Source organism: Penaeus chinensis, chromosome 16 (assembly GCF_019202785.1).
Source record: "Penaeus chinensis breed Huanghai No. 1 chromosome 16, ASM1920278v2, whole genome shotgun sequence".
NCBI classification, from domain to species: Eukaryota; Metazoa; Arthropoda; class Malacostraca; order Decapoda; family Penaeidae; genus Penaeus; species Penaeus chinensis.
The window spans coordinates 18,536,894-18,561,893 of record NC_061834.1 but is presented as its reverse complement, the minus strand read 5'-3'; the positions used below and the strand labels follow the sequence as shown (position 1 = coordinate 18,561,893).

Genomic DNA, 25,000 nt, shown 5'->3' with positions numbered 1-25,000 from the left:
ATTCTGCAATTAAACAATGTAATATCATTGGTGTATATAATTCACAGGTAAATATTCGTGCATTGCGAAAAATTGCATGGGTGAGGCAAAATCAACGGCAGAGCTTACCCTTGAAGACATCAAGTCACACCTGAATGAGGAGGAGAAGGAGCAACTCCTAGCAACCAACATTCCACCTAGGTAGACATTTCGGTTTAGTATTTTTACCAAGACAACCCGACGACTTTTGTGGCAAACAATGAGAGACATTTAAGACTCCCTCGATTAATGAGAGTTACTTACGAGGTATTGTCTTCCCGCAGGTTCATCCAGGGCCTGAAGAGCCGAGACGTTAAGATCGGTGATCCCATAAGATTAACAGTACAAGGTGGGTTCTTTTTCCTCTGGTAAAGAGTTGAATAATGATGAATTAAGATGTCTTTTGTCGTTTTAGTAATTCGGTATATTTAATGATGAAACGTTTATTGTTTACAGTAACAGTAACGCCAGCCCCTGAAGTGACTTGGTATCACGAGGATGAGATCATAGTTGAATCGTCTAAGTATCATGTGTCTAAAGAGGATCCTGGCATTTTCCACTTGGATGTAGACAATCTGGAAGTGTCAGATCAGGTGAATACTTTCCCTCTGTTCCCCCTTTTTTCCTGTCATCTCTCTCTCTCTCTCTCTCTCTCTCTCTCTCTCTCTCTCTCTCTCTCTCTCTCTCTCTCTCTCTCTCTCTCTCTCTCTCTCTCTCTCTCTCTCTCAAGTAATGTATTCATATAAATGTAGTTTATAAAATGTTGGAATTATTTTTCGTTATTTTTCTCGCTCAATCAATATATCTATCTCTACCTCAAGCTTATTGATAGGTTAGTTCCCAAATAAATGTATTGAATGAAATACGGAAAATTGCAACGTGGTTCAAGAAATGTAAGAAATAGTCATTTGTTTTGTAGAAAATGTCTATTTACACAAAATCGTCACTGTTCCCAGGGAGAATGGAAGTGTCTGGCAAGCAACGACTATGGTCACAGCGTCACAGCATCCTCCGTTAAGCTGGTTATTCCAAGACATTACAAAAAGCCTGTGTTCCTCGAGCCCCTCCGGGCTGTACTATCGCAAGAGGGAACTGTGAATCTGGAGTGCAAGGTTAGAACATGACAACATGATATTTCCTGATCAACTTTCGCTTATTTTCACATTGCTGCAGGATCTAATTTTACCTTTTGAATAAGTTCTATCGTTTGATATAACCTATTACTCTCCTGCAGGTGATTGGTGTTCCTCAGCCAGTCCTTAAATGGTTCAAGGATGGCACAGAGCTCAAACCGGGTGACATCCATAGAATTATTAGCGGTGAAGACGGTACCTGCTGCCTTGGGACCTATACTTGTGAAGCTTATAATGTTATGGGTTCTGCTTCATCCTCTGCAGCTCTTCTTGGCTTCGAAGGTAAGTGGTTAGCTTAATATTGCAATACTTGATAACACTGCATTCGAGAGCTGACAAATATTATTTGTAGTTATTCTTGGACACTAATTGTACTGACAAATGTTATTTGTAACTATGTTCGAACAGATAAACTTATTCAGAAGGAGAGTGACAAGATGGCAGCTGCAATGGCATTAGCTGATGCACGGGGTATTGCAAGAAATCCATCTCTTTCGACCATCAATGAAGAACGTTCCTCGCAGATCTCAATTTACGAGTCGGCAGTGTCAGAGGCTTCGTGTGAGGACGAGAGGGCAGATATATCTGTAAGCATTGATGGTAGAGAAGTATCGCTCTCCCTCTACGAGACGCCAGATATATCTGAGGCAGAGGCTAGACAAATTGCAGAGATTTATGCGGATGAAATATCTGATCGTCTTTCAGGTAACACCATTTATTTTGTTTTTGTACTTATACCTAAGATCATACTTTCAGTAAGTTGAATTCTGTATTGTAATGCATTTAATAAAACCTATAAAATGTCGCATCCTTCTTTCAGCTCAAGAGGGCAATCAAGCAGAACTGCCTCCTCTTAGATTCACAAGAGAAACCTCTCGAAAGGGTCCACTTATCATGGAAGCAATGGTTATTGATGTAGAAAACCAAGCTTTCGATGAATACATGAGCATGTCTGATATAGTTTATGATGATGCACGAACAGAAGCTGATGTGGAAGAACTGTCAGCTATGGAAGCAGTAATGGTAGAGGAGCGCGAAGCACTCCGTTCCGACATTGCAGATTTGCCTGAGATGGAAGTATGGAATGAGGAACAGTTGTCTCCACAAACTGTATCCATGGAGGGCATGGGTGTTGCTCATATCAGCGAAAAGAACATAATGCAAGCTGACCTGCGTTCACTTAGTGAGCAAGGTATTAGTATGCTGCGCACACATGCAGAAGAAGGTCAAGTTCTTGGCAAGGGAGAAGCTGTCATAGCGGAAGAGCCTCATGTTATGAGTGCTGCAGCAAAATCTATCAAAACTGACAAAGGTCTTTGTGCCAAGGCAGACCGTAAAGATACCCCTGGCCTTGCTGTAGCCCAGGCTCAACAACAAGAGGTATTAACTGGCCTTGAGAAAATTAAGGATGAAAAAATCGATAAAAGACAAGCCAAGAGATCGATTGAGACTAGGGAAGCTATGACAACCGAAGAACAACAATTCCTCTCTGATACTGGTACATTGCCTGATGCTGCTGAGATCGGCAAAGAAAGTGAGCGATATCCAAGCTTTGTTACCCATGAAGCTGTTGCTGTTAGTTCTCGTGAAGCAATGGAACAAGCTAAATCTTTAGATTCAGAAGAACGACCTTCTAAGAAAGTAAAGAAAGCTGCTGTTAAGAAGACTCAGAAACCAGGTGAAGCTGCTGTCGTCCAGTCTCCTGAAGTATATGAAGGGGAAGCAAAACCGATTTCTGATAAACAAATTAAATCTGAACATGCTAAAGCGGTTCTTCAAGGGAAAGAAGGCCTCAAGGTCACCAGTGCTGAAGTCATGGAAGATGTAGCTAGTTTCCAAGGTCAGGGTACTCAAGCTCAACAAGCTCAGGTGAAGGAAGCCAGTCAGCATGAAGCTCTGGTTATGGAAGAAGCAGAAGTAGTGAGTGGAATGCCAAAGAGTTTGAAAGTGAAGCAACCTAAGGCACAGAAAGCAAAGGTGGTCAAAAAGACAGCAGCGGGGGTAGCTCAACAGGAAGCCCAGGAGTATTATACGGCTTCACAGGACCATCCACAATCCTCCCCAGCTGAAGAAACTGAAGCTGATGTAAGTGAATTCCATTCCATGTTAGAACCAATGCAACAGTCTGAGCACTATGGCTATGAACATGTTGAGGCATTTGAAGGAATTACGCCAGAGCAACAAAGAGCTATGCAATTAGACCCTAGTTATCGAGAAGCTGTAGCAGTTGCTATCAGAGAAGGTTACTTCCAAGCTGAGGACCTGTCACTCCTGAGTCCTGAGGAGACTCAAGCTCAACTTCACCAAACACTCCATGAGGCTATTGAAGGTTATGAGCAAATGGGAATGTCTGGAGATATCAGGGACATGCCTGATTACTTGCAAGGGGTGAGTGACAGAGCACAAATGTTAACTGATACCACAAGGGAAGCTGTTATGATTCAAGAAGCAGATGTAGACTATGCTAACCTCAATGTATTTAACAAAGAAGATATGTCACAAATGCTGACTGTTGCTGAGGAACGAAGTGGATCTCTAGTTGAATGTATAGTTGTACAAGAAGCTGATCTACAGTCTGAAGCTGCTATTGTATCTCAGCGGCCTGCTGCTCATCCTGAAAGAGCTGTGGCTGGCATTGTTGAAGGTGCAGGTGAGTCTGCCACAGTAGGTGAACCACCTTTAGTTGCAGAAATGTCTACAGGAAAGACAACTGGAGGAATGCAAAAAGTAACCGAACCTAGCGATAAAAAACGTCCAGCTGATGAACCAGTTTCTGATGAACAAAAGAAATTAGCTTCATCAGCTGACAAAGAATCCGAATCATCAGCAAAGAAAGTCAAACTTGATGAGAAAAAGCCACTTGATGAAAAAGATATAATTGCTGAAGCTCAAGTGGAAGGAGTAACTCTCACACCAGAGCAGATTCAGGCTCGGAAAGAAGAGCTTTTGGCACGAATGGAACACCTTCTCTCTGGAAAAGCTGAAGGAGAATTGTACAGGACACCTAGTAGTGAGTCACTAACAACAGAATCTTTAGAGAGTGAAGAACGTAAGCAAGTAAAAGTAATTGATAAGTCTTCCAAAAAGGGAACTCCTGGCCTCTCAGTGGATGGCAAGTTGGAAGAGGACAAGGCAAAGACTGTGTCAGAAAAGGAGACAGAAAAGAAAGAAAAAACAACGGATGTTCAAGATCAAGGTGAACAGCAGACTGAGAAGAAGAGAGGTCTATCACAGGAAAAGACTGAACCTCAAAAGAGAGGTCTGTCACAAGAAAAGACTGAGCCTCAAAAGAGAGGTCTGTCACAGGAAAAGACTGAGCCCAAAAAGAGAGGTGAATCTCAAGAGAAAATTGTATCACAGGAAAGAGGAGCATCACAAGAAAAATCTATAACCCAGAAGAGATCTGCTTCTCAGGAAAAGTCAGTCTCTGAAGCTGATGCTCCAAAGGAGGAAACTGGGTTCTTCAAAAGGCGGTTATCAAAAAAGAGAGGATCTTCAGCAGAAAAGACAAAGCCTGCAGATGGTACATTATCTCCCAAGAGAGGGTTGTCAAAAGAAAAATCTCCTCCTCAAATGAGAGATAGCTCACAAGAAAAGTCAATACATGATGAAAAGTCTGGATCACAAGACATAAGTGATAAGAAGGATAAACCAGAAGAAAAGAAAAAGAAGGGCTTTATGTCTGCATTAACTAGCAAAGTTTCTGAAATGAAGACTGCCATAACAAGCAAAGTCTCAGAAATCAAAACAGCTAAGGTGGAAGAAGCCGACCAAAAAGGAGAAACTGTTGAAAATTTGAAATCTGAAGACAAAGTAAATGAACAGACTGCCCACTCCGTTGTAAATAAAGACACAAAGGGACTTACTGTAGCAGAAGCTACCGAAATACACAGAGAAGAGGTAGCTGTTACCAGTCAACAAGATATTACCAAAGAATCCCAGAAAGCTGTCACAAGTGTAGTTTCGGACACAGAGATGCTCACTGCCGATCAACAGATTGTACAAGCTAAAGAAGACTTAACTAAGCAGAGTGCACCAGAATCAGTAGAAGAGGAGCTAGCTAGGAAGAGAAAAGAACTTTTGTTGAAAAAACAAGAACTTTTAGCAAAACAGTTAGCTGCAATGAAAGTTCGTGAGACAAGTGAAGAACCTACTAGTGAACTAACTTCCACTAGTGAAATTAGTGCTGATTCTGCAAGTGAGATAGAGAGTGTCCTTGAAATGAAGGAGCCTAAGATATCTGGAAAAGCTGCCATTGGTCAAGTGAGTATCTCTGTGAAAGATGAATCAGCAAAGTCTGATGTAGAAAAGAAAATAAGTCAGATTGACAGTAATGCTCAGGCATATGTAGAGAGTACCACATCCTCTGATGCAACTCTGTCAATTAAGAGGAAAGAAAGGGCAAATGAGACAGGTGAAGAATCAGTTAACCTGAGTATAGACCTAAGCTCACCCTCAGGCCTTCAAGAAAAACTTAGTGAGATTGAAACATCATTGAGAGAAGTCGAAATGAAACTCCAAAAAGAAGGTGGCCTTGTAGAAGCTACATCAGTAGAGGAAATTAACGTCTCCGAGGGTATCGTAGACCTGAAAGTACAGGACGGAAAGAAAGTCAGCGTAAAGAAGGGAAGTTTAAAACTGGAAGAAAGGTTCTGAGGAAACTGCAGTAAGTGAGAAGAGGGGCATAGCTACATCTGAAGATCTGAAAGCCAAAACACAGTCTGCAATTGTTTCAGAGGAAGCAGATAAAAAGACAAAGGAAAATGAAGACGCAAAGAAGGCTCTCAAGGTTGATGCAGAAACAAAGAAAGAGGCTGAGGTTGATACAATAACCAAGAAAAAGACAGAGGTTGATACCAAAGCAAAGAAAGAATCTGAAGTTGATAGCAAGACAAGAGATGCTGAACCTGCTACCAAGGTAAAGGAGGAAGAGGTCGATTCTAAACCAAAGAAGGAAGCAGAGGTTGATGCCAAGGGAAAGAAAGAAGCTGAAGTTGGTATTAAAGCAAAGAAAGGAATTGACATTGATACCAAAGGAAAGAAAGATGATGAGGTTGATTCCAAGGCAAAGAAGGAGGCTGAGGTGGACGCCAAAGCAAAGATGGGAGTACAGGTTGATATCAAAGCGAAGGAGACTGAGATTGACACCATGGCAAAGAAAGAGGCTGAGGCCAAGGCTGAGGTTGATACCAAGGCAAAGAAAGAGACTGAGGTTGATACCAAGGCTAAGAAAGAGGCTGAAGCGAAGGCTGAGGTAGATACCAAGGCAAAGAAAGAGACTGAGGCTGATACCAAGGCTAAGAAAGAGGCTGAAGCCAAGGCTGAGGTAGATACCAAGGCAAAGAAAGAGACTGAGGTTGATACCAAGGCAAAGAAAGAGGCTGAGGTTGATACCAAGGCTAAGAAAGAGGCTGAAACCAAGGCTGAGGTTGATACCAAGGCAAAGAAAGAGGCTGAGGTTGATACCAAGGCTAAGAAAGAGGCTGAAGCCAAGGCTGAGGTTGATACCAAGGCAAAGAAAGAGGCTGAGGTTGATACCAAGGCAAAGAAAGAGGCTGAGGTTGATACCAAGGCAAAGAAAGAGGCTGAGGTTGATACCAAGACAAAGAAAGAGGCTGTTGTTGATACCAAGGCGAAGAAAGAGGCCGAGGCTGATACCAAGGCAAAGAAAGAGGCTGAGGCTGATACCAAGGCAAAGAAAGAGGCTGAAGCTGATACCAAGGCAAAAAAAGAGGCTGAGGTTGATACCAAAGCAAAGAAAGAGGCCGAGGTTGATACCAAGGCAAAGAAAGAGGCCGAGGTTGATACCAAGTCAAAGAAAGAGGCTGAGGCTGATACCAAGGCAAAGAAAGAGGCTGAGGCTGATACCAAGGCAAAGAAAGAGGCTGTTGTTGATACCAAGGCAAAGAAAGAGGCTGAGGCTGATACCAAGGCAAAGAAAGAGGCTGAGGCTGATACCAAGGCAAAGAAAGAGGCTGAGGCTGATACCAAGGCAAAGAAAGAGGCTGAGGCTGATACCAAGGCAAAGAAAGAGGCCGAGGTTGATACCAAGGCGAAGAAAGAGGCTGAGGCTGATACCAAGGCAAAGAAAGAGGCTGAGGCTGATACCAAGGCAAAGAAAGAGGCTGAGGCTGATACCAAGGCAAAGAAAGAGGCTGAGGCTGATACCAAGGCAAAGAAAGAGGCTGAGGCTGATACCAAGGCAAAGAAAGAGGCTGAGGCTGATACCAAGGCAAAGAAAGAGGCTGAGGCTGATACCAAGGCAAAGAAAGAGGCTGAGGCTGATACCAAGGCAAAGAAAGAGGCTGAGGCTGATACCAAGGCAAAGAAAGAGGCTGAGGCTGATACCAAGGCAAAGAAAGAGGCTGAGGCTGATACCAAGGCAAAGAAAGAGGCTGAGGCTGATACCAAGGCAAAGAAAGAGGCTGAGGCTGATACCAAGGCAAAGAAAGAGGCTGAGGCTGATACCAAGGCAAAGAAAGAGGCTGAGGCTGATACCAAGGCAAAGAAAGAGGCCGAGGCTGATACCAAGGCAAAGAAAGAGGCTGAGGCTGATACCAAGGCAAAGAAAGGGGCTGAGGCTGATACCAAGGCAAAGAAAGAGGCTGAGGCTGATACCAAGGCAAAGAAAGAGGCTGAGGCTGATACCAAGGCAAAGAAAGAGGCTGAGCCTGATACCAAGGCAAAGAAAGAGGCTGAGGCCAAGGCTGAGGCTGATACCAAGGCAAAGAAAGAGGCTGAGGCCAAGGCTGAGGCTGATACCAAGGCAAAGAAAGAGGCTGAGGCCAAGGCTGAGGCTGATACCAAGGCAAAGAAAGAGGCTGAGGCTGAGGCTGATACCAAGGCAAAGAAAGAGGCTGAGGCTGATACCAAGGCAAAGAAAGAGGCTGAGGCCAAGGCTGAGGCTGATACCAAGGCAAAGAAAGAGGCTGAGGCTGATACCAAGGCAAAGAAAGAGGCTGAGGCCAAGGCTGATGCTGATACCAAGGCAAAGAAAGAGGCTGAGGCTGATACTAAGGCAAAGAAAGAGGCTGAGGCTGATACCAAGGCAAAGAAAGAGGCTGAGGCTGATACCAAGGCAAAGAAAGAGGCCGAGGCTGATACCAAGGCAAAGAAAGAGGCCGAGGCTGATACCAAGGCGAAGAAAGAGGCTGAGGCTGATACCAAGGCAAAGAAAGAGGCTGAGGCTGATACCAAGGCAAAGAAAGAGGCTGAGGCTGATACCAAGGCAAAGAAAGAGGCTGAGGCTGATACCAAGGCGAAGAAAGAGGCTGAGGCTGATACCAAGGCAAAGAGAGGGTCTGAAGCTGATATCAAAGCAAAGGAAGCCGCAGAAGCTGATACCAAAGCTACGAAGGAGGCAGAGGCTGACGCTAAAGCGAAGAAAGAAGCCGAACAAGGATGCCAGAGACGAGAAAGCTAAATCCCCAGCAGCCAAAGAGCGGAAGAGGTCCAGCCTGAAAGAAGACGACACTAAAGCTCTAAAGGAAAGAGAAGGAGAGCAGCTCCGGAAGGAGGATGCCAAGAAAGCCAAGTCTCCTGAGCTGAAGGATGGAAGGAAACCCAGCATGAAGGATGAGGATGGTTTAGCTGTAGATAAAATCCCCTCAAAGGATGAAGCAAGAAAGGCAAAATCACCAGAAAAGATAGAAAAGAAGAGATCCAGTCTCAAAGATGGTGATAAAGAAGAGAAAGTCATATCCAGTGAGGAAGCCAAGAAAGCCAAGTCTCCAGAACCCAAAGAAAGAAAAAGGTCCAGCCTTAAAGAAGGTGATGCCAAAGCCGTTCGTGAAGCAGAAGCTAAAGTCATCTCCAAAGATGAAGCGAAGAAATCAAAATCTCCAGAGGCTTTGGAGAGAAAGCGGTCAAGCCTAAAAGAAGTCGACACCAAGGTGGCAAAGGCCAAGGAAGAGGAGAAGGCCAAATCTCCTGAACCTAAGGAAAGGAAGCGGTCCAGCATAAAGGAAGCAGATGCTGCCAAAGTAAAGGAAACCAAATCACCCGAACCTCCGGCTAGGAAGAGGTCTAGTCTGAAGGACGCTGATGTTAAGGTTGCCAAAGAGGCGGCGGATGAGCCAGGAAAAGCAAAGTCACCAGAGCCCAAACCCAGAAAGCGTTCCAGTATCAAGGACGAGGAGAAGACGAGAGCAAAGTCTCCCGGAAAGAGAGCCAGCCTGAAGGAAAGCGAAACCGAAGCCGCCAAGCACAAGTCTCCAGAAGCACCAGAGAGAAGGAGGAAGTCGAGAGAGGCCAGTGAAGACATCACAGCTGCTAGAGGGTCTGAGCTCAGGAAACAGGAGGAAATACTGAAGGGAGAAAATGACGAGGTGCAAGCGAGACGCGCCGCCCAAGAGAAGATGAGAAGGGAGGAAGAGAAGTTACTTGAGATGCAAGAGGAAGAGCGATCCAGGAGAGAGAGTGAGATGCGCAAATCAGAGATCGAGAGGCTAAATAAAGAAGAGAAGGAAATAGCTGAAAGGAGGAGAAGAAGAAAGGAAGAGGAAGAAAAGGAAAGGATTGAAAAACTAGATAGGCTAAAGAAGGAAGAACAAGAAAAAATAGAAAGACTGAAAAAGCAGAGGGAAGAGCAAGAGAGGTACTGGAAAGAAGAACAAGAACAATTTGAAAAGGAAGAAGCAGAAAGGAAAAAGAAACTCGAAAAGAGAAAAGAGGAACTGGAAAAACAGAGGAAAGAAGAAGAAGAGCGTATTAATAGAGAAGACGCCGAGAGACGAGAAAAGAAGAGACTAAAGCGGTTAGAAGAAGAAAAGGCTATGAAAGAACAAGAGGAAAAGTTCCTCAGGGAAGAAATGGAGAGAAGAGAGAGAAGACGAAAGATGAAAGAAGAAGAAGAGAAGGAGAACAAGAGAAGGGAAGAGGAGAGACGAATGAAGTTGGAGGTGGAAAGAGAAGAAAAGAAGAAAAAGAAGCAACTGGAACGGGAAGAAGAGGAACGCATGCTCAAAGAAGAAGAGGAACGTAGACTGGAAAGGAGGAGAAAGAGGGAAGAACAAGACAGGCTTATTGCCGAGGAAGACGCAAAGAGGGAGGCTGCATTCAAAAAGAAATTGGAAGAGGAGAAGAAGAGGCTCGAAGAAGAACTCCGTGGTCGTGAGGAGATGAAGAGAAAGAGAGAGGAGGAGTTGCGATTGCAGGGAGAAGAGTTCCTCAAAAAGGTATGCAAATGATGTGAGACAGACAGGTAGATCGCACGTCATATTGTGTGTTTGTCTTTTGGTTGACTGTAGCTCAGTTGTTGCTTCTATGGCCATATGCTATAAATAACCCCACTTTTAATTGTGTTAAGTTATGCACTAATGTTCATCATCCCATAGGAAGAGGAACGTCGTCGGAAGCGTATGGACGAACGAAAACGTATGCAAGAGGAAGAGGAACAAGAGCACCGAGTGTCCGAGGAACGCCGAAAGGCCGAGCGAACTCAGAGGAAGATTGAATACTCTGAGAAAGAGCTCATTGATGTCGATAGATACGGCTCCTTGGACCGTCGATCTCGGACTCAGACTCCAGATGTAAGTCGTTGCAAAGATGCCTACGTGGTGTGGTTTCTGATCATTTGTGTAAATTCGAATCCACACGAGTTTGTTTTTTCTATCATATAGCTTTAAGCTAAACTTTTATTTATCTTGATTTTGTTCTCCAGATGGGCCGAGGTCGCGACCCCAAGAGAAGACCGAAGTTCAGCACGAGGCTCCAGGACCGCCAGGCTGTGAAGGGATGCCGAGTCCGCCTGACCTGCAATATCATATATACACCAGAGGAAGAACCCCCGGAGATTGAGTGGTTCAAGGGAGGTTTCCCTATCAGAGATGATGAGAGAATTAAGGTGAGTGTGATTCTCTTGAAAAAGACAGCTTGTCTTGTTTTACTTGTAGCCTATACACACACACACACACACACACACACACACACACACACACACACACACACACACACACACACACACACACACATATATATATATATATATATATATATATATATATATAAATATATACACGTGTGTGTGTGTGTGTGTGTGTGTGCGCGTGCGTGTGTGTGTGTGTTTGTGTGTTTGTGTGTGTGTGTGTGTGTGTGTGTGTGTGTGTGTGTGTGTGTGTGTGTGTGTGTGTGTGTGTACATGTATATACATGAAACTTCAAAATATATTTTCACAAAATTGGCTTCAGAAGACTATGAAGAACCAACAAAGATGTAAGACTATATATAGTTCTTCCAAGGGCATTACATACCAATTATCATTACTTGCAGATATCCTACTATGAAGGCGTGGCGTCCTTAGAGGTATTGAATGCTAGTCGCTTTGACTGCGGCGAGTACACATGCACAGCTAAAAATCGCCATGGGCGCGTCTCCACCACGTGCGATCTGAGGGTGAAGGGTGAGGACGAACAAAAGCCTAGCCCGCCCACCTTCACTACTAGCCTCAGAGGTAAACATTGTGTTTTTGTAACAGAGGAAACAAGGCAGTTTCATGTAAACAATAAGATTGCATACAGACTGATTAATATTAGATAAATTTCACATAAACAGGAACAATAAATAGATAGATATGTAGATAGATAGATATGTCGGTAGGTAGAGAGACAGAGAGACAGTTAGCCAGACAAATAGATAGACAGACAGACAAACAGACAAATGGATAAATTAATTGACAGGAAGATTTTCTGATCATGCATTGGGAAGTAAACCCTACGTCCCTTTCCAGATCGTTTCGTGATTGAGGACGACCAGTTGGTCTTGTCCTGCCACGTGATAGGCTTCCCCCTGCCAAAGATCACATGGCTGAAGGACGCAGACAAATTACCTGCTTCCCCACGCTTCCAGACTTCCATTTCGGAGGAAGGAGTCTGTAAGTACTGTGTTGGTGACTTTGAGATATAATTTTGTACATTTTTATTGATTCATGATAGAAATAACGGTCCTGTAAATTGTACACAGAAGCGTATCCACGTTCAAATATGGTTTCATTATTTTGTTTATATTACGAAAAAACGTTGAAATGACTACCAATGTGATTCCTCTCATCAAAAGCAGTGCTGAATGTTGTCAGCAAAAAAAAAAAAAAAAAAAAAAAAAAAAAAAAGTAAAACGTGACGCATTACATTTATGTCGGGGTAATGAGTGCTAGTATTGACTGTTTTAAGTACAATTCGAAAGTAACGTAGGTCATCGTTATATGACTATGAAGCCTCAGCAAGTAATATGCCGTGTTAATTTGAATCAGAACAGTTTTGACTTCGTGAAGGTATCAAGTGTTATTTGAACTTAGCAAAAACTTCACCATGTTTTTTTGGTGAATGCATATAGTATATTATTGTTTCGATATCTATTTACGATAAGTTTTGTACGTTATCATACCAGTAAAACAAAACACCTTAGAATTCTCCATTATTTATCATCATAGATAATTCATAATTCGTGTTCATTTAACATTTTAGCATTCATTTTCTGTAGTAGTGTATCAACTAACGTATATTACGTGTCCCTTCAGGTAAACTAATCATCACATCTCCACGAGGAGCAGACTCAGGCACTTACACTTGCCATGCTGAAAACCGCGTTTATCGCGATGAAATTTCGGCAAATATACAAGTTCAGGGTGAGTGTCTCTTCGTTTTCTTTGTATCCACATAACAGAAAGTGAAATATAAGGCTGATTGGAGAGGGTAGACTCATGAATAGTGTTTGGAATAACTTAGCTGGTGATTATTTTATTCGACATTACGCAATGTCCTCGGAGTTGCTATTATAGTCTATACTTGCATAAGTTTTATCTCAGATATAGTTAAGCAGCAGTACTCTAAATTGGCTAATCAATAAAGGCTCAAATCCGTATTTGTACTGGGTAATGCATAAATTATATGTACCACTAGTTAAACACTGAGTTGTAGAACTTTACAGTAGGGAGAGCTATATCAGGTTTATATATTTTCTGATTATACAGCTACATGGACTGATGTCAGAAAGAGAAATGTTTAGAAGTTAACAGTATACTTACTGATCTTGCCCCTAATCATAAAATGGGTTATGTGTGTGTCAGATGGCGTATGTTCAATGTTACAATATATTCATGGTGTTTAAAGTATCAGCTCGGTGTAATATTACGTTAAAACTAGCGGTATGCTGTGAAAAAAATGATAATTAATCACTGACACAGTAACATCATATATATATATATATATATATATATATATATATATATATATATATATATATATGTATATATATATATAATATATATATATATATGTATATATATATGTGTGTGTATATATATATATATATATATATATATATATATATATATATATATATATATGCTCGTGTATGGGTTTTTATAGTTTATGTACATATACATGTAGGTAGATAGATAAACAGACAGAGAGGCAGAGAGAAAGATAGATAGAGAAATAAACAGATAGACAGCTAAATACATATTGTGTGTTCCCCTATCAATACACACATGCATACGTACTCATTGGTCTTTTAGGGTTTATTCGAGTATTCCGGAAAAAAGTTATGAAACTATTTTGAGAACTGCTGCTTCAAATGACTATTGTAAACATAATAATTATAGGTTTTATGACTAATCACTTTTTATCAGTGTATTTTTATATTGATTTTTTATGCTTACGATTTTTATTGACTTCACAGCTCTCATGGAAAGAGAACGTAAGTAAAATACGCGTTATAAGAACATTTTCTTTATTTCCTTACGTTGCTGCAATCCTCCCAGTCCTCTAGTTATTTTATTTCGGCGTAATGTTTCTCCTTACCCCATCAGCCATGCTACCATGTCCTTTATTCAGTTCTTTATCAGTTCTTCAGTACCATACTTCAGGTTTTTTATTCATCCATTTTCATAGTTCTTTGATAACACCTTTCTACGAAAAACGTCAGAGGTCAATCATCATCTTATAATATGACCTTTAACAGAGGTGACCATAAAGGTTATGTGTAATTTTCAGGATCACGTCGTATTCCTCACAATCATTACACTCATATTACTTCAAAAGCATCATCAGAAATTACTCATTATCATGTAATACACTTTTATTAGGTAAAGGTGCCTTACAATGTCACTATCATGGCATCACCATATTCACTGTTATTTTTTCCAGCCTTTTGAGGTATTTTTTTCCATTCACGGAATGCTTTTTTACCTCTCTGGATTTTTTTCTTTTGCCCTCCCCCATTCCCTTCCGACTTCGTGTGTACTACCCTTGAAATGAATATTTATGTTTCCCTAAAATGCTTTTTTTTGTTCATATTCTCGATTTGCTTGTCTTTTTCTCGAAATATATGAATGTTCTCTTCCATTTTCCACTTTTGGTATATATGCCTGCAGATTGTATTATATTTCTCTTTACACTTTGTGTATGTAAATTCTTCGCATTTCAGCATTTGAATATGCATCGTAATTGTTTTCTTGTTTAGAACCCAATCATTCAATTTGATAAGACATGAGCATATTATCTTACGGAAGTCGAATTCAAAATGATTTATTCTCATTATGAGAAGGCTTGATATCTTCATAGGTAAATAAAAGATCTTTGCAAATCCTAGTCTAAAACTCCATTTCAATAGAACAGATATGTCCTGATAGCCGTGTTCCGTTATGGGGCGTGGGAGAAGTGGCCACGAGCTTAAATAACAAGATTTGGTCCTTACAGGAAGCAGCGACGGCCGGCCAGACGACAGCGAGGTGCCGAGGTTCATCAGCGAGCTGTGTGACCAATACGTTGAGGAAAATGGCACGCTCACGCTCCAGGTCGATATAGCAGGTTCGTCGTTACGGCTAGAACTTACCTTTGGGCAGAAGGCTCCTGTGATTTTGTTTTAGGATAATGGTTTAATGATGAGTGTCCTCATTATTATGAAAATTGTTGATCGATATTACTCTATACTGTTTGTTTTTTTTTGTCACTGAAAAAAAATATTATGACAAGTCTTCCGTCAGTAGTTTCCAAGTGTTACTCATTATGTTTTCAGAGATAATGGGATAAAGGTGTGTCAGTGAACCTAACTGCCATGGCTTTAGCTCACTACATATGCTCTGCGATGTTTTATGATACTCAGTGATTTTGTTATTGAATAGATATGATTGAGTAAATTTATGAAAAGACCCTGGATCGGAAGAGGAAGATTTATTTTTCTTGTGTTACTCGTGATGCAGTAAATAAAAGCTGTTGTGCTGACGTTTGTGCATGTCAGGCAATGAAGATAGGAGATTAACTGGCTGCAACAGTTTCTGCGACGGTGACGTAAATACAACGAATACCCGTGGACTTTGCGTTCCCAAATGCCTTACTTCTTCTTGGTTTAATTTTAGGGTCCCCTCAACCGGAAGTGTTGTGGCTGTTTAACGGCCGGTCCCTACATCCTTCCGGCAAATTCAGGATCTCTTCTACGGGCCACAACCATACCCTCACCGTTTTCCAGGTCACAAGCAAAGACCTAGGTACTTACTCCTGTAGGATTACAAACAAGTAAGTACTTTTGACGCCAATGACACATAGTAACAAGTTCTCATCTGTTTACAGTATATCATAGACAAACATTATGATTTTAGTAAATTCTGAGGCTAGTTCCGTTCTCTCCGGCACTACTGTAACTCGAGCTCCCTATTGTACCTTAGATATGGCTACGCGTATACCTTGAGTACAGTGAGCTTCGGGAGGCCGAGGCCCCGTCACGGCTTGGCAACCCTGGATGCTGACCTCGAACTGCGGGCGCCGGTATTCATCAGCCGCCCAGAGAGCATGGTCACAGTATTCAGGGATGAGGAAATCACTTTGACATGCACTGTTCATGGCGAACCTACTCCTAGGGGTAAGGACTCTCTCTCTCTCTCTCTCTCTCTCTCTCTCTCTCTCTCTCTCTCTCTCTCTCTCTCTCTCTCTCTCTCTCTCTCTCTCTCTCTCTCTCTCTCTCTCTCTCTCTCTCTCTCTTACACGTGCATAGAAATCATTAGCCTTAGTATTTTTATAATTTGATGTACATGAGGAATTCCCAAAAACGTTTAACGCAATTATCTTCCAACAGTATCGTGGCTTAAGGGCACCTATGACGTATCAAACACCACGCGTGCTCATAAGACAGTAAAGGAGAACACACACACCCTCGTAATCCGTGGCGCGCAGTTCACAGATTCCGGAACATACACTGTGGAGGCCAAAAACTCCCAGGGCACCGTCAGGGCCTACGCTAGTGTCAAGGTGGGTTGCCTGCCAGGCTTTCGTGTTAGTGCGTTCTTCTTGTGAGTTTTTTTCTAAGAATTAAATGTTTTATTATTACCTGTTATCCTGCCATGCTCATGATATTCAGAAATGTACTTGAGAAGATCAGGAGATAGTTTTGATATCACATCAGTATGTAGATAAAATGGCAAAATTTAATGGAAGTTCTCATCTAATACAGAACAGAATGTAGTATAACGCGTGGTGTATCTTTCTGAATTACTATATTAAGTCTCCCCTTTCAGGTACGCGAGCTGTACAGGTCCCGCAGCTACTCTCCACGTGGCAGGGAAGAGAGGCATCCAATCAAGTTTGAGATTCCGGAGAGAAGAACTTCAGGCAGATTCATCAGAGGTCAGACGCTCGTCCTGTAGTTGCTGGTCCCGTAGATCCTAGTCCTTGTTTACTTTATTTAAGCTTTTAGTATAGTGATATCTTTTTGAAATGCTTTGGAAAGCAATGGGAAGTATACATTGCTGCTGTTATCATTCTGGGAGGGATGGTAATGTTACCATGAGAAGCAACATCAGAACAGAATTATAAAGTGGCTTAGCATAGGAACAAAAGATGGTTTAGTTAGAAATAAGAAAATTGTATTAGCCATAGTCATTCAAAGCTCATATGCATCTGACATTGTTAAGTTCCTCTCAGATGTGCCAGGAAAGATAGCCGCTCCCAACGCCACAGACATTGGCAAGACGTGGGTGTCACTCAGCTGGGGGAGACCCGAGCAGTCAGGCGGCGCCCCCGTCACCGCCTACAAGGTCGAGTCTTGGATTCTGGGCGAAGAGGCTCGCTGGACAGATGTGAGTGCGACTTCTTGTTCCTTTCAGATTTCTCCATCGTGGACTGAGTTTGAACTGTTTAAGTTTGAGACATCGTGTCGATTTAATATTTAGACGTGAATTCTTATTATATATTCTGTGCAGCTGGGTGTTTCGCCAATCCCCTCCTTCGATGTTTACAATCTAAAAACGGATCGTGAGTATCTGTTCCGAGTGACCCCGAGGAACAAGTACGGCTGGGGCGAACCCGTCATGACTCCCAGGCCCGTGCGGGTCGGCAGGAAAATTGAGACCCCGACCCTCCCTCGCTCACTCCCGTCGCAAGTCCGCGCAATGCCCGGCGGCAACATCTGTCTGGATGCTCAGGTATTCGACGGTGATGGTTTCACGAAAAACAATGCTTGCTACTGAGAAACCAAGATTTTCGTTGAAATATGTGTTGATTCTGAATCAGATGAATGTTCCATTGTGAATAACAAACTATGCAGTCATACAGTAGATTCGTTCTGTGTGAAAATTGCCTACATTTCGTAAATTGTACCTTATTCACCGCGGATATTCCCACGCTATTTTCTTACATATGTTAAAGTGCACCCACTCCTGCCTGCAGGTGACGGGAGAGCCCATGCCTGACGTCCGCTGGTACAAGGACGGTGCCTGCATCGACATCAACCGCTACCCGAGGTTCTCCTCGTTCTCTTCCGAGGGATCGGTAAGTGTTGCTCTTGCTTAACGTCGAGTTTGTCCTTCTTACGTAGATCTGATATGAATTTCGAAGGGAAGTTTTGATTTTGTGATATTGTGGAAGAAGTATGATATTTAAATGTTATATCTTTTGAATTGATTACAGTAAGTATCCTTTTTTTCTTGTAATGGATAGTTTGTAATTTATCTTTTTATGTAATTGTTTTAGGGTTTTTAAAGGCCTTTCGCCTACATAATTTTCACTAACTGTAAGAGTATTGAACGCGTCTATGCAATGATTCTATTTTCTTTGCCTCACGTTTAATTGTTCCTGTTTCCAAGTGCCAAAAATTAAGTCAGATAGTGACTTTTTGTTTAACATTTACACATTTCCGTGTAATGTTTAAATATTTGTGTTGATGGTTTAGCTTTGTAGTGCTAACTGAAGTAAGAACATTTGATACGAGAGTAAATTAGTCAACCTCTGAACATTTGAAATGATTTCATATTTCTTGAATGGATTCGTACCTGATAATGATCCCTTACCACTTGCATTTAGCAGAAGGATTTTTAATATTTGCATCAAGTTAACAGTGTTTCATTAATTTGGACACGATTGTAGCTGTAGTATTGTAGAATTAGTGTTTTGGGAATTATTTTAATCGTTTTAAAACATACAATTACGAAAAAATCATGAAATACTGGTCTTTCTTGGGTTTGGTTTAGTTGCCCCTCTATTGATGACATCAGAGTACCATGAATGGAAGAGGTCCATGGTTATACGACACATGATGACGTCATATATAGTACTCTGGTATTCATCAACTGTCCTTTGATATGAATGGCTGGTCCTAATTCAGCAAAGCATGTAACTGCATCAAGGTTATGCATATTAAAAGAAACGGATATTTCTTTTTTCAAGCACTCATTTTTACTGATGTCGTATTTTGTTTCTTTTTGAAAAGACATCATTTTTAATTGTTTTGAAAATTGAATATCTTATCTTTGGTGGTAACTAATGTTTTGGGCAATCCCCTTTGGCAGATGCACAACATCTATGGTTTAGTGACCAAGGTAGAGTGAACAAGCACATGGCATGCCAGTGTGATGCTTGGTATACTAACGTGCGGTTATATCTTTGACACATAAGTTAACAAATCATTAATCGTTTTTATCATAAGGCCTTGCGACTTCCTGATATGGTCCAGTACCGAAGCGCTTAAATATTTATTTATGATTACTTTTCTGTAACATGATGGAATACTCATTTTTCTTTGTTTGATCTATGCTTATTTGATCTTCCTATTTTTCATGTTATCTAAGTGTAGATTTGTATAGGTAAGTTTTAACAATGTTGCTTTTATTATCATTTTATGACAAATGATTAGTTGATTCCCAGGTGTTCAGATTATGATCCTTATGATTCTTTTAATTTTTAAAGTGTTGTAACAAAGTTATTATTTGCTTTATTGTATGTTTTTTTTCATTAAGCATTGCTGTATAATCTTATATGTGTTTACTAAAACAATGTTCTAATTGAACATCGCAATACAGTTACACTGCGAAATTTTATAAATATTCCAGGAAAAGGATTTTCAAGTGCCTCTCTAATGTACGTTTGCATCTGTAAAGTAATTGTAGATATGTCATGTTTACATATGACGTTAAATAATTACAGCTATGATAAGTTATATGAGGTAAAAAGAGGAACTGCTAGAGAAGACTCCAGTCCCGTCCTTTGCATAGCTGATTTTTAAGAAGACGTGACGTACCATGCACTGACATATACAAGTAAACTCTGTTGCATGTGGAACAGCACAGTCCACCCGCCATTACAGAAACGCTAATCCATCCCCTGTCGACCCCACGCGTAGGTGTCGCTGATGATCGAGGACCTGCACTGGGAGGACGAAGGCAAGTACGAACTGGAGGTACAGAACCCCGGCGGCCGAGTCACCTCCTTCACCAGGGTCGCCACCACCACCGACTGCTCCGTTCTCGAGGCGCAGGACAAGATTAATAGGTGAGGGACATGTTTCTTCTCCCGTTTGATTTCTCTCTCGGCATTTCTCTCTCTCTCTCTCTCTCTCTCTCTCTCTCTCTCTCTCTCTCTCTCTCTCTCTCTCTCTCTCTCTCTCTCTCTCTCTCTCTCTCTCTCTTCCTCTCTCTCTCTCTCTCACCCACTTCCACTTATCAACTAATAGAATACGAAACAACCAGATTCCTTCTGTAGATCTAACCTCCGCCCATCACTTCCGTCGCAGAAACCTGGTCGCGCTGTCTCAGATGGAGTCCGTGCCCACCATGGCGCCGCAGTTCACCATGCGGCTGAGGGATCGCCGCGTCCAAGTGGGCTTCCCCGTGCGCCTCACTTGCCAGATCGTCGGCATCCCCAAACCCGTCATCACGTGGTACAAGGAAGGCGTCATCATGAGTCCCGATGGTGAGTTTGTGTGCAGGGTTGCGTAAGGAAACAGTTCGATTTGTATGTTTCAAGAAGCAGTAAGTTTTTTGTTTTTTTTATATATATTTAAGGAATGGCACCGTTTTTTTTTTTTGGAAAATAAAGAGTAAATGAGTGAAAAGATAGATAAAAGGTAGCCTCACTTGTTGCTCATGATTCCTGTCTTTCCCACCAGACTCCCATACCATGTGGCAAGAGGACGGACATTTCTACACTCTTGAGATCTCTAATTCCACACACGACGACGCTGCTGTCTATTCCGTGCGCGCTGCTAATCCTTACGGTTCCGTAATGTGCCGCTGCCGCCTCGTCGTGGATTCTGGCCTTACGTAAGGAATAAATCTCGATTTTTTGCGTTTAACGTAGTAACACCCCCCTAATAATGTTGCGATAAAGTCACACTGAATATGGCTTTTATGCAAGAACAAGATGTGGAATTACTCTTAAGCTGCTACTCCACCATGCAAGATGCGCAACACTTCCCTTTTCGTTCTGTAAGATGAAGAATAAAACCCAACATAATCTTCCCCGCAGGTCGTACATCTCACCAATGTTCTTACGCGAACTGGAGGACCAAAGCGTGCGCGAGGGATCGACCATCACTCTCCAGACCGTGATCGAGGCATATCCGACCATCGGGGTCGTATGGTACGTCACGGGCGCGGCGCGGGCGGGTTGGGCATGGATGGGGGGGGGGGGTGTTTGTGTGAGCACACACACACACACACACACACGCTCGCGCACGCACACGCACACGCACACGCACACGTACACGCACACGCACACGTACACGTACACGCACACGCACACGCACACGCACACGCACACGCACACGCACACGCACACGCACACGCACACGCACACTCACACATACATACACATACACATGCACATACACATACACACGCACACGCACACGCACACGCGCACACACGTATATACATATATATGTATATGCATGTATGTATATAATGTAAGTATGTATGTATGTAAGTATGTATGTATGTAAGTATGTATGTATGTATCTAAAAATGCTCCAGGCCAAAGAATATTTGAAATAAGATATTCCTTTACCGATGTTCGATTTTACATTTATAAAATGTCCGAAAGATGTTTTAAAAAATCTTCTTAGTCCTATCGAGTCCATATAAAGTAGATAATGAAATTGATAGTCATATTGCTAATCAGCTCGTAGTTGTGTATGTATGTATGTATATGCATATATATGTTTTCCAAATCGTTATTTTCTTTGATTCTTTCCTTTGGTCTGTTAGTGTGATTGCGTTTCTGTGTTGATTTCATTTGTTTTGTTTTACTTCTTAATGAGACTTTCTGTGATCGATGTTTAACTGCCTCTCTTCTTTGTCCTCTCCTTCTTTCCCTGTTTCCATTCATGTCTGGCACTTCCCTTCTCTCTCTCTCTTTCTCCCTTCTCTCTCTCTCTCTCTCTCTCTCTCTCTCTCTCTCTCTCTCTCTCTCTCTCTCTCTCTCTCTCTCTCTCTCTCTCTCTCTCTCTCTCTCTCTCTCTCTCTCTCTCTCTCTCTCTCTCTCTCTCTCTCTCTCTCTCTCTCTCTCTCTCTCTCCCATTTCCTCTTTCTCTTTTCTCTCCTCCACTTCCTTGTTATCCCTCCACCCGTCCTCGACCTTCTGCCTTGGCGCCCGAAGGCACCGCGACGGCCAGCGCATCCGGCCCACGAGGAAGCACTCCTTCAGCCTGGACGCGGACGGCATCGCCACCCTGACGATCCGCGGCGCCGACTACACGGACGGCGGCATGTACACGTGCACGGCCAGCAACGAAATGGGCCACATCGAGTCCATGTGCCGCGTGTCCGTCTCGTGCACTGACTCGGACATGGCGGCGAGGAAGAGACTGTCTTCCAAGTAGGTTTTCTTTGTGTGTCCGTTTTCTTTTCATGACAAGTAGAGGTTGTTGGTAATATTTTGCCGCGCAGTGTTTGGCAATTGTAGGTCAGCTGTATGTGATTTTGCAAGCTGTACTCCTTGGCGGCTTGATTTAATGATCAATTGTACCATTTGGTGAAAGTTTGAGCCTCGTATCTGTGTAACATCCCTAATGTATGTCAGTAAAGTAGCTATCGAAGCTTTGACTACCATTTATTCGCGTTCTGATTATAACGTTTTGATTTCATTTCAGACTCACCCACCCATGGTAAATAAATCAATAACGAGATTTCGTTGCCCAGTTCCCTTTGCCTCCGCCACTTACGTCTCGTGATCAAATCTCACAAAGTGACATATGCACAGATGCATATCATGTCCGTCATTTTCGCTTGTTTTTTTAATTATTTATTTCTTTTATTTGTCAAACTTCATTTACTTTTCTGTTCGTGTTTGGCTTTGTCAGATGTTATTTCCTATTATGTTTTATTTGCTTTTATCAAATTTTGTATATTTTTTTTACGCTCTTATTTTCCTTTTGCTATTTTTTTTTCTTATCACATTCGCCTTCTTATTCCGCTAACGCATGATGGCGATTTTCCCTTTGTGTGCATTCCTCCTTGTTTCGCTTTTTGGTACCCGCAAGATTAAGCCCTTTTGGTGTGTTCTAATCTTAGTGTTACAGGTTGTACTGATGTTTATTTCTGATTTGATGTATAAGTCTCCGTAATACACATTTTATATTTTCCACTTCTGTTCTTCTGAAGTTTCGCCACAGGAGACTTATATATCGAGACACAAAAACACTAATCTATATACACAAACAAGGACGTGATACAGTGTCTTAAGTGTCCGTATTCAGTAGTATTTATAGCTTATTTTGCATGAAATAGATCTACATCGGACAAGGCAAAATTAGTCTCCACAATGGCTGAAATTTCGAAACACATATTTCACACCTTTCTCATAAATTCACTTCAGATTTGTTGTCATATCGTTCTGCCATCAGCCCTAAAGCGCCGTCAGCCGTAGTCTTCCACAATTAGCCTTCTACCACTCACCTGCCCTTAAAACACCTTCCCCACTCAGTCAGGTACCACATCACACCCCCACCTTTTCCCCTTCCTCTCCTTAGTCACATACCACATCACACTCACCTTTCTCCCCCCACCCCCATCCAACCTTATTCCACGCTCACACCTCCGCCCCCCCCCCCCCCCACCATGCCTTACCACATCACGCTAAACCCTTTTTCTTCCTGGTCCCCATTTCATACCAAAACACACACACACACTCTCCCCTCCCCCATCACACTCACACCTTCCCCCTCCCAACTCCCCACAACCAATCACATCACCCCCACGCCCCCACACCCCCACACCTCCCATCCCCTCGCCTCCCCTTCCCTTCCCTTTACCTTTTACGCCCACTCACTCCCACCCCGCCACGTACCACATCACGCTTCCTCTCTCCCCCCTCCATACCCAACCCCATACCACATCACAACCACCATCATACCCATACCATACCATCTTGGGAATCACCCTGGCGACGTAGGTGTGTGACAGGTACGAGAAAGTTTGTTACGGCTCTCACGACAGCCTGGCGTTCATCGTGACGCATTACCGACCTGACAGAGCGTGTGTTTCGACCCGCACGTCAGGATGGCATTGGGGGTAGGCCTATGGGGGTAGGCCTATGGGAATACATTAGCGCTGGCGGGGAGCCGAAAAATGGAGACATGTTCTGGAAGCGATGGGAGTGCTGTGTAACATGTGGAAGTGATAGTGGCGTTTGTTTGTGTGTGTGTGTGTGTGTGTGTGTGTGTGTGTGTGTGACTGCGTACGTCAGTTTAAGAGACTCTATGCAGACACCTTTCTTTTGAATTTAAATCATGCTCTATGTAAGTGGCTGAGATATATGTCAGTCAGATGTCAGATGGAAGTATTGATATATCTTTTATATTACACACTGACTGAATATAACCCAATGCTTATATCCGAAATTATGTGTTAGCAATGGGTGAATCATTATATCCAGGAAGCATTTTATTCCTAATATCCATAATCACAATAGAATAAACATAGTCCAGCATATATGAACAATACTCATACAATTCTATTTATATACACGTTTATATTCATACTTGAAGATGAAGAAATGTTAAGTGTCGTTCTAAATTCAAACTGTGTTACGCAATTCACCGGCAAACACAAAAGGCCACAAGAGTAGATGGTGTTCTTTTGAAATTATTCTCAACATAACCAAATTAGGTTCACCGAGAGGGAATGCCTTAGCGTCATGCCGAAGCGATCTTACCGTTGTTTCGCCGCTTGTATCATGTTGCTTGGTCTGTGTGTGTGTGTGTGTGCTTGTGTGTGTGTGTGTGTGTGTGTGTGTGTGTGTGTGTGTGTGAGTGTGTGTGTGTGTGTGTGAGAGTGTGTGTGTGTGTCTTTATTATCCTCTTATATATTTTTATATAATTTCGCCTGCCATAGTCACTTATATTTCATTTCCTTCAAAGTGCGTTATTTTGCTGCCGGGAAAAAAACAAAAACAAAAAACGTAGGTAACTGAAAATAACATTTGAGAAAGAAAATATAGGTATCTTGTCACCATCCCATAGCCCAAGATTCAACTTATACATGAAACAGTTACCTTCAGAGGGTTAAACGTGCATGGTTCCTTTTACCGGTTCGACATGATGAACACTTGGGACGTTAGAATAGTAAGGATAAACCGAGAGGTATTTTC

At 42.3% G+C, this 25,000-nt stretch overlaps 1 protein-coding gene across 1 annotated transcript in view; it reads left to right on the top strand.

Moving 5' to 3' along the window:
- The window catches only part of LOC125033244 (muscle M-line assembly protein unc-89-like), a 374,957-nt gene that overhangs the window by 82,708 nt on the left and 267,249 nt on the right, over positions 1-25,000 (top strand). The window contains exons 25-56 of the mRNA XM_047624627.1: positions 48-180; positions 303-367; positions 475-611; positions 975-1,130; positions 1,253-1,433; positions 1,560-1,856; positions 1,972-5,800; positions 5,832-6,477; positions 6,526-6,663; positions 8,471-9,478; positions 9,734-10,327; positions 10,487-10,681; positions 10,813-10,995; positions 11,421-11,601; positions 11,878-12,021; positions 12,664-12,771; positions 13,827-13,844; positions 14,846-14,956; positions 15,505-15,661; positions 15,811-16,004; positions 16,218-16,390; positions 16,657-16,765; positions 17,063-17,217; positions 17,341-17,562; positions 17,807-17,908; positions 18,925-18,954; positions 19,755-19,903; positions 20,145-20,323; positions 20,520-20,673; positions 20,879-20,992; positions 22,010-22,228; positions 22,503-22,517. Coding sequence (XP_047480583.1) covers positions 48-180; positions 303-367; positions 475-611; positions 975-1,130; positions 1,253-1,433; positions 1,560-1,856; positions 1,972-5,800; positions 5,832-6,477; positions 6,526-6,663; positions 8,471-9,478; positions 9,734-10,327; positions 10,487-10,681; positions 10,813-10,995; positions 11,421-11,601; positions 11,878-12,021; positions 12,664-12,771; positions 13,827-13,844; positions 14,846-14,956; positions 15,505-15,661; positions 15,811-16,004; positions 16,218-16,390; positions 16,657-16,765; positions 17,063-17,217; positions 17,341-17,562; positions 17,807-17,908; positions 18,925-18,954; positions 19,755-19,903; positions 20,145-20,323; positions 20,520-20,673; positions 20,879-20,992; positions 22,010-22,228; positions 22,503-22,517 — 10,096 coding nt within the window. The remainder of the gene's footprint in view (positions 1-47; positions 181-302; positions 368-474; positions 612-974; positions 1,131-1,252; positions 1,434-1,559; positions 1,857-1,971; positions 5,801-5,831; positions 6,478-6,525; positions 6,664-8,470; positions 9,479-9,733; positions 10,328-10,486; positions 10,682-10,812; positions 10,996-11,420; positions 11,602-11,877; positions 12,022-12,663; positions 12,772-13,826; positions 13,845-14,845; positions 14,957-15,504; positions 15,662-15,810; positions 16,005-16,217; positions 16,391-16,656; positions 16,766-17,062; positions 17,218-17,340; positions 17,563-17,806; positions 17,909-18,924; positions 18,955-19,754; positions 19,904-20,144; positions 20,324-20,519; positions 20,674-20,878; positions 20,993-22,009; positions 22,229-22,502; positions 22,518-25,000) is intronic.